Source organism: Hippocampus comes, unplaced genomic scaffold, assembly GCF_001891065.2.
Source record: "Hippocampus comes isolate QL1 unplaced genomic scaffold, H_comes_QL1_v1.1 scaffold130, whole genome shotgun sequence".
In the NCBI taxonomy this organism is placed as follows: domain Eukaryota; kingdom Metazoa; phylum Chordata; class Actinopteri; order Syngnathiformes; family Syngnathidae; genus Hippocampus; species Hippocampus comes.
In genome coordinates, this window is record NW_017842057.1 from 1,817,828 (window position 1) to 1,827,520 (window position 9,693).

Below are 9,693 nucleotides of genomic sequence, written 5' to 3' on the forward strand. Positions count from 1 at the left end.
GTCGCCGGCCGGGTGCAGCGCCACGTCCAGGAGGTAGACGGGCTCGCCGGGAACGCCGCCGCCGCCGCACGGCGCCGGGCAGCCCGCAAACTTCTTCATGCTCGCCTCGTGGCTCCTGAAAGGCAAGACTTGAAAGCTGAGGCCGAGTTCACAATTGATTGGTCTCTTATCGGCCGAATCAAAAGAGATTGCGGCCCACTAAGGAAGAACGACGGCAATAATGCACACAACCTCAAACAAATTGTCAACAAAGATCCACAAATGATAACAAAGAAGACAACAAATATATGTTTTTTTCAACAAACATACACAGATTTGTTTCATATTCAATAACGGAAACTAATGTTTGTTTGTTTTTTAAACTTGAGACAATCTCTAAAACTGTACTTGGAATAAAGTACAAAAAAAAAAGTTCGGGATGTTCGATACCAGAGCAAGTATTGAACTCTTGAGTAGTACCAATACCACTAAATAAAAACTACCCCCAAAAAGTACGACAGATGTGTTAACAAGAGCATGGCATTTTCCCTTAAAATTGCATAAAAGTATGAGCAATTTTCTATCCTTCTCATTTCTACTTCCTGACCGTCGATACTCGTACAGGCTACGGGTATCTGTACTAGTATCGACTGCCCTCTTGTGGCCGTTTTACAATCAGGAGCTACAAATTAGAAGAATAGAAAATTCTTAATTTTGTTCAATTTTAAGGAAAAATGCTATATTGGGATATACAGTTCAAATCAAGCCTATTTATATAATGACAGAAGAGTCTTACAGGGAGTTAAAACACTGAATACAAAAATCATGAAAATCAAATCGGGACTTTCTTTGTCATTTTTGGGGGGAAATTTTATGCATCATTAGTACTACCAGTAATGGTTTCGGTACTTGGTATCGGTGTCTACTGAGGGATCAGCACTCCCGCTGGTATCAGTCTGGGAAAAAAAAAAAAAAAAAAAAAAGCATAAAGACTGTCTAGTTAATCTTACCAGTTCTTTTTGCAACGTTCTTTTTAGTTCTGCCATTCGCTGCTGCAGTTGTTTGATAGTCTGAAAGACAACCACAAGTTTTCTTAACATGTTGGTTTCAATTATTAAAAAAAAAAAACATATCAGCATGTTATTTTGCATGTTGCAGCCGTAATCCACAGAAGATGAGCGTAGATTGAACATCAATTATTGAATTGTGTCGAAAACAACAGACAAATTGGGAAACCTTTGGTATCAAATGTTAATTTAATGCTTCTGATACAAATCTGCAAATAACCCTTTTAAATAAGTTTTCATTGAAAAAAATTGTGTAAGATAAAAAAAAAAAAGTGGAAACATTTTATTGGCCCACCCTTTCATATTGAGCATGTCTTGTGTATCAGTCTATCGATAATGATTGATCTGTTTTATCCTATTTAAAGAACAACAACTATGCCGATTAAAGACAAAAATAAAAATGATTAAATTGATTCAGGATAAACATCAAATAAAACAACTCTCAAGAAAATACCTTTCACATTCTCTGGGGGGGTAAAATAAATTTTCATCCATTACAATGTACACTGTCGTTGAGTACATTGTAATGGATGTGCAACGTTAATATTCATGCTCCTCCAGCAGTGCACCATAAATGTTTGTGTAAAACGTTGCCCCCTAAGCAATAATGCTCATGCAGTTTCATTACCCTTCATTCGCTGTTCAGACATGTTAAGCTTAGCGAACTAATAATATTTTAAGAGTGTATGACCATCACATTTATGACTATTTTATGTTTTTAGCTGGCTCATTATGTGACAGGACATTTTTCACTTGGCTGTGAAGTGCAACGCTGAGAGGGTCGGATCGGGGAAGCCCTTTACTTCAACCTCATGTATCCATCCGAAGGTGTTTGATCGGGTTAGTATAAACAGTGTGAGAGTTGTACTTTTTTTGAACAAAGTTAAGTTTAAGACACACTTTCATTCAGTGTACGAATGCCCTGCACACATTTCTTTGCTGAAATCTAATGTCATGATGCAGCCTCTGCCAACAGCGGGCAGAATGACAGGTTGGGGCTTGATTCCCATGTTTTAGTAAATCGGGACTGTATTGGTTGCAATTTCAATTGATATTGATCACGTGTCTATCATGATATACGCTGATATTGAATTATCGCCCAGCCCTGAGCATGTGACCCCTTTTGAAACTTTAATAACAAGCAGCAATGACACACGGAGAAGAAAAATATCCTACCTTGTTCTTGTCACTGAGCTGCTGCTCGAGCTCTTTGTTCACCTTCTGAATGTGATCTAGATCATCCACTGTTACGCTGCCATTGTGGTTCCCATCGCACACTGCAGGACTGTGAAGCTGCTCTGTCAGGGTCTCCACCTCCACTTCTAAATATGCGATCTGTAAACGTGCGCACATGCACACACGCACACGCACGCGCGCACACACACACACACACACACACACACACACACACACACAAAGTGCATCCGGGAAACTGTAAGCACCTAAGTATCTAATTTTTACTTGTTGGGAGTTGCGGGTCTCAGGCAGTTTTAAGGTATGCACAAATGTGATTTAAATACAATGAAATTAATGGATATGTACTAACCCGAGCTTGACAAGTGTCTTGCTGTTGGGTCTGGCTGAGAAGCTCTTCTCTCAGGTGAGCTAGCTGGGAGTCTTTGTCTTGCTCAATCTGCTCCCGCTGTACCCGCAGGTGCTCAAATTCATCCCGCAGCTGGACCAGTGATGCCTGCCGACTCTGCACTTCTGTAACATGTTTTTAAACAGTTTATTTCCTTGAGAGACAAAATGTATCATAGCACAGGTGAAGATTGTAAGCTGAAAAAAAAAAATCAATTGGCGTAACCAGCCATTGGAAGTACATTCAGTAAAAAATAGGAAGAAATGGGCAGAACAACAGCATGCTAGCGTTTACTGGGATGATAATGACCTTAAAAAGCTGCAATGCTCACTTAATGTAAGATCCCCATCATCATCATCTGAGAGAGCATAGGAAGGTGCTCCACTTTGAATGAGCAAAATGAGTTTAAACTGGATCAGCATTTAACTCATGAAAAGTGATGCACAATACATTTTTTCAAGCCGAAAACGGTACCATTACCAATAACTGATAACGTACTCATATTTCAAATTTAGAGTTAACTGTAATTTATGCACACCTGGAGAAAAGAAACATTCAAAGATTTGTCCTACTAAAAATAGGACATCACTATTATAACAAATATCAAAAACAGAGGTGTTTTTAGAATGCCCCATTTATTTCATTTTAAGAAATGACTTTGTTTTGAATGGCTTATCAAATGTAAACTTTAGCCAGAGTTCAGTATATGATAAAATGTTACTGTCAATGAATGTCAAATGGCGTGTGCATTCAAAGGAGTACCGATAAAACACCAACCTATGACTGTGCATCCAAGTGCATTAAATCTCTTCCTCTTAAACAGGGAAGAAATCCCACACGATCAATGCCATGTTTGTTTAATGCGAGTTCAATGCACATTTACCGCAGGGCATATTCAGTCCAAAGGAGCATTTGATTTGGTCACCCAGAAGTCCCACATGACCGATGCCATATGTGTGACGAGTGACGGTGAGCGAGCTCAGAGGAGGAGAGTTTAGAAAGGCCAATTCAAGAGAAAGGAGCGCACCATTAGAATTTCATCTTCAATCTTGGATTTAGTTTTTTCAATCTGTTTTTTTTTTTTTTTTTTAGGTTATCAGATCTATTTTATGTGACATCATTAATCCTACTATCGGCATGATAATTATTGGGTCGATAATGATCATGAATGCCTACTAATTAAGGTCCATTGCCAATTACCTTAACCCCTTCTTTGGAAATATAATGAAAGTAATTAAACATGGCAATGTGATGGTCTTCCTTGAATGGACTGAAAGTGTGTGTCTGTACCTTCGCATAGCCTTTGGATGTCTTTTTCTCTCAACGTTAGCTTCTCACTGGCAGTTGACAATTCCTGTTGCGATCTCTCAAGCAACGTGGTCGACACTTCAACCTGAAGTCAAGCATATAATAACAGTCTACATTTCATGTAACACACACACAGTACACACGTGAATCGGATCAGGGGAAAATGATGCATGATGCACACCATACCTGTCAACTCATACGGTTTAGCCATATTTTATACGGATTTTGCGGTGAATCTTATGTATATGGCCATATCGCACAAATCATACGGATTCTGAAAATTTCCGCTTTTTTTTTTTTTCCCCCCCTAACAGGTAGTTCCGTTTGCTTTTGCCCAGAATGGTGCTCGTCTACTCGAATGCTTTCATTTCCGGTAACGTTCCAGTAAATCACGTAGTTCCTAGTTGAAAACAGCAGAGTATTCATTCCATACTTCGGTAGTGTACAAGCAAGTTCTAATCTACAAGGAAACACATTTATCATTCATATTGCACAATGGAACCAACAAGAAAGAGAAGTACAACGAAGCACAGTGGAAGGTTTCTTCAAGAATGGATATCACAGTTTAATGGCGCAATAGTGCCTGGTAAGACTGAAGAATATGCTCATTGCACAATTTGCAAACGTGAAGTAAAAGTTCTTGCATCTGGAATTCATGATGTAAAAGAACATTTGAAGTCTAACTTGCACCAAAGGAATGCCCGAAAAAAGTAACGCAGGAATACAACTCTGAACACAGTAATGCCACTAAGTAGAATGATGATTAGACATTCACCTGCCATTGTATTATGGAGATCTACAATAAATATCATTAAAAATTTCGTGGGGTTTTTTCTGCCGTTATTTTGACACATAAAATGCTTTGGTATGTTATAAGGATTTTTTGCTCTTTATAAGGATGTTTTTGGTAGTTTATATGGGTTGGCGCTCCGAAAGGTTGACAGGTAGGTATGTGCACACAGACCTGTGTTTGTAGTTCCTCTCTCTGTCGCCTACTTTCTTCAAGAGCTTTGGCAATTTCTGTGCTAACCTTCTGCCTGCCGTCCAATTCCACCTGCAATGGAGTGTGAGGTTTTTCTTTTTCATCTTCAATGAGAGTTCATTTTTAAAAATTAATAAATAACCACTTGAAATAGGAGTTGCAAGCAGTAGTAGCTTTGACCTTGTATAGTTCCAACTCTTCCATCTGCTGCTTCAGTGTGACATTTGCCTGATCTCGTTGCCTCTCTAGGTCAGCCTAGAGCAAGAAAAGGAATGGGAAGGATTTCGATTATTGCTTGTCATGGTTTCCATATGATACATAAAGAGAGTTCATCCCTGGCATCAGAACAAAACCTTGCAAAGCAGATGGACGTAAGAAGCTTTTGTAATCTCATAAATCCCTCTTGTCCCAATTCAATCAGATACTATTGTGGCTGGTCAAAAAATGACTAATCCCAATCCCAAATAAAACTGTGATTTATGTTCTGTACAACAACAAATCTTCCGCAATAAACAAGGAGTACATACTATGTACCCGCCTACTGATGCAATACAGATATTTTTAAGATAAGATGAGATAAGAAAACCTCTATTTGGCTCACAAATGGAGATCTTCGCAATTTACAGCAGCAAAATTTGGAGGGAAGAAAGTTGAAAAGCGAAGTGTTTGCATGCACAAAATAAATTAAAAAAAAGAACTACACAGTACAGAATGCAATATAAAAATTAAGATACAGTATTAGCATACATGCTTATATGATTTTTTTGATTGCTTATATGATTTTTGATTGCAAAGCCAATTCCTTAAATTCTATTTTCAATCCACAGGTGAATAAAGCTATCTTTTCAGTTTTCTCCATAAAAGCATGAAGAGATACTGTTTGCTTCACATTGGCTTTTTTTTATACTGTACACACTTTGCCCACCTAGATTGGCCCGTAATGCATGTGAAAAATATGTTCAATCACCATACATCTTATTAAAATGGATACATAAACAATGCATCTACCTAGTCAGGTTCACTATGTACCATTTGGAAAAAAAAAAAAATCTGATTTTCCCAGTTGACCCCACCTATACACAACCACTTTTCTTTTTGGTAACCTTGTTAACCATCAAGAGGTTGTATTTGGAGCACTTGGACTACCTGGCGAAAACTACTTAGATTGGGGTTGGAATATAATTATTTATACGCTTCATTTTCCAATGTCAGGGCAGCCCGGTGGTCCAGTGGTTGGTGCGTCGACCTCACGAACCTGACAAAAATAGAAGTTTTGAATATTTGTTTTCAAAGCTTTTAATTATGTTCCAATCCATTCAGCATGGTTCAATAATGTGATCGAAAGAAAAATAAATGACTACTTAATATAAGGTTAACTTCATTGTTGTGGGGTTGTTGTTTTCGGTATTGTTTTTGTAGATCTCTCTTTTTTTAAAACTAAAATAAAGTATTTGGTCTTCCCTTTTGTTAAATAAGTTATGAAAGCCCCAATTATAAATTTACCTAGGTTTATGGTATACAGTGTTATAACTGTATATCTGGTGTTTGTAACAATCCACCCACTGTCACAATCGGAAAAGAATTCAACAAGTTATGATGACTTTATTGGAGCCAAACACAGTTACCTCTTTACAAGTGAATGGAGATGGCCATGGACTCCTGGTTCAAGATGGCGGCTAATTCTGCATGTCCTTAAAACAGCAGAGGCTGGCTCTAGTTTATGTAAGTCTGGGTTTCTTTAATGCATTGTGCCAATGGAGCACATCATTGCCACAGGCTGGCAACGGCAATGTACTCTCTTGCCGTCACAACAACAGTTGGTTTTCCGGTCCATCAGAAAGACTATACAGGTATATGTCACACGCATTCATTCAATACTTTAGATTTGACAGATTGTTGAACGTTAGAATGCACAGTACATGTGTGATCTAACAAGTTTATTGAAAGACAAATAGCAACATCTCCTGTGTCAGTGCATGCCTGTACTACTTACTGCCTGATTCGGCAATTAATTTCTGTGTGGTCAATGGAGGATGTATGTTAAATGCCTCTCTTTACTTCTTGTCCACGTATTTGAACAGGAAATACAAATATTCAGCTATTTTGATTATGAAGTCATTGATAATTATTGGATTAAAAAGAAACTGTATCTCAAGAACTAAAATGGAATATAATGAAGTTAGGTTTTGTTCCCTTTTTAGTACGTACACTACAAAACTGGAAATTTAAAAAACAATGCAAAGAAAATTGTGGTAAAATCAACAAGAACAGACATTGACCCCCCCCCCCCTCACCCCACACACACACACCAACAACTCCATTCAGTGAATGGTTACTGGTCCGTGAAAACCATGTACTTGTATAAACTGATTTCGTGACAGAAACAAGGTTGGGGATAACTTAAAGCGTCTCTTTTGGGTTTACATTTTCCAAACCGAAAAAGACGAACAGACATATTTCAGCAATGCAAGAGATTATGTGGAAAGAGCATATTGACAACCCAACACTTTTGAGAATTTTCAAGAGCCTACCATCATGTCTTGCATTGTACGTTTATCTGTTTGTAAAGCAGTGATAGTCTCCTCTAGTCTGCATTTCTTCTCTAGACTCTGCTGCTGCAACAAAGACAACTGCTGATCCAAAAAGGCCTTCTCTGCACTCCACTCTCCTTGCTGAAACACAAAATGCATCACTTGATTTATTCAAAAGCCTATTCCAGTGAAGTTGGGACGCTGTGTTAAACATAAATAAAAACAGAACACAATAATTGGCAAATCATGTTCAACCTATATTTAATTGAATACACTACAAAGACAATATATTTTTTATTTTCTATGTATTATTTTTTTCTGCTTGGCTCTGGACAAAGGCGGACACTTTTTGCTCTGCTCCTGACCAAACCTCCTTCGCTGTTTGCTTGCTGACTTCGGTTATGTGCTGTCGCTTTGTCTTCTGCTTATTTTTCTACCGAAAAACAAATAATGGATGTGGAAGACATCTACATTATTGATCTTCTGATAACAGGTATCCTGCTATTTTGAGTTGGCAGTTTCTTGATCAATTGCAAATTTCACCTGATGGGAACAAGCTGCCTGACTTTCTAGGATGGTGCGGGGTGGGGGATCAACACTCAGACTCATGTGTTGACTGAATTCAATTGCAAGTTGGATGAGGTTTTGTAGTCGAAAAGAAAGAGGAGTGATTTGTGTCCGGCCTTGAAACATTTATCGAAGATTTGGCTAATTGATGCCAGACTCAGAGGCTAAAAGACTTAAGGCTGTCTGAAATTGTTGATGGCCTGTTCCCAAAACAACTTATCTGGACCTTCCCCTGGATGAAACATACGCTCGAACGCTGATATTCCTATCAGTCCCTTACCCCTCCTTCTCGACCCCGAGACTGATATTCCAAGGACGTCTCCACGGAGACGATAAGCTTGGCGATGCAGCTGCGGATGCTTGACACGTATACACAACCACGACAATAACGCACTACACACCTCCCTTGAATGAAACTGCCTTCGTAGGATTCCTATTCGCTCCGCCCTCGTGATGTAACTTGACTGACAGAGCGCTTGAATAGTCTGAGCTGCTCGCTGGTTTGATTGTGATGTGTTCCTCCCTCCCCCCTTCCATTACATGTAAAATCTTTTGTTGTACGTCTTTTAAATGTATAATGCGTGTACTGAGGTTTTTTTCTCAAGCTCAAACCATTCTCCCATTCAAGGAGAATTAGAGTCTGTCGGGTTTTTTTCCTCCTCTTCCCTATTGTTTTCCTTTCACATCTAAGATATTCGGGCTCTAACCAGCGACTTTTCAATTTGTTGCCATCTATTTTGTTAATGTCCCTCTGGATTGAGGATACTTGGTCAATAAATCTGATTGTGATTCATGTTCAAACTCAAACATTTTTTGATTTTAGCAAATAATCATGAACTTAGAATTCTATGGCTGCAACCCGTTCCAAAAAAACTGGGACAGGTGGCAAAAAAGACTGAGAAAATTGAGAAATGCTCATCAAACACCTGTTTGGAACATCCCACAGGTGAACAAGATAACTAGAAACAGTTGGGTGCCATGATTGGGTATACTGTAAAAGTAGCTTCCCTGAATTGCTCAGTCATTCACAAGCAAATAAGCGGTGAGGTTCACTTCTATGTGAACAATTGCAGAAGAAAATACCGTAAATTCCGGATTACAAGCCGCTACTTTTTTCCACACTTTCAACACTGCGGCGTGTAATCTGAAGTGGCTTTTTTATTTTATTTTTTTTCCATCGCGGGAAAAACATGGACCAATAAAATGAATGAGTCTTTCACTGAGGTCCAATGAGATTGTATGACTAATCACAACTTCCGCTCTTTTTACCATAGCGGGGGGGATGTGTTACCCGGCAACAGTCGACCAATAAAATGAATGAGTAGTACACAGGGGTCCAATGAAATTGTATGATTACCGGTATTCACAACTTCCTTATTTCAGTCTTTCTTCTAACCCTGATCAACATGGAGAATACCAGACGAAAAGCATATGATGCAGCTTTTAAACAAAAAGCGATCACTCTGGCAGTTAAAGAAGGAAATCGAGCTGCTGCCCGTAATCTTGGCATAGACGAGTCGATGGTGCGAAGGTGGAGGCTCCGGCAAGAAGAACTGAGCCAGTGTAAAAAGACAACCAAAGCTTTTAAAGGTTTTAAAGATGGGCCGTTGTGGTGTTATAGATTCATGAAACGGAAAAGCCTGTCTATTAGAGCACGCATGACGTTGTGTCAGCAGC

At 38.9% G+C, this 9,693-nt stretch overlaps 1 protein-coding gene across 4 annotated transcripts in view; it reads right to left on the reverse strand.

Annotated features, from left to right (window-relative positions):
- The window catches only part of golga1 (golgin A1), a 31,807-nt gene that overhangs the window by 4,432 nt on the left and 17,682 nt on the right, over window positions 1-9,693 (reverse strand). For all 4 annotated transcript variants that reach the window (XM_019860925.1, XM_019860924.1, XM_019860927.1 and 1 more), the window contains 7 exons: window positions 7,450-7,590; window positions 5,099-5,173; window positions 4,901-4,990; window positions 3,919-4,021; window positions 2,593-2,753; window positions 2,223-2,381; window positions 990-1,049 (listed from right to left, as the gene is read on the reverse strand). In XM_019860925.1, coding sequence (XP_019716484.1) covers window positions 990-1,049; window positions 2,223-2,381; window positions 2,593-2,753; window positions 3,919-4,021; window positions 4,901-4,990; window positions 5,099-5,173; window positions 7,450-7,590 — 789 coding nt within the window. The remainder of the gene's footprint in view (window positions 1-989; window positions 1,050-2,222; window positions 2,382-2,592; window positions 2,754-3,918; window positions 4,022-4,900; window positions 4,991-5,098; window positions 5,174-7,449; window positions 7,591-9,693) is intronic.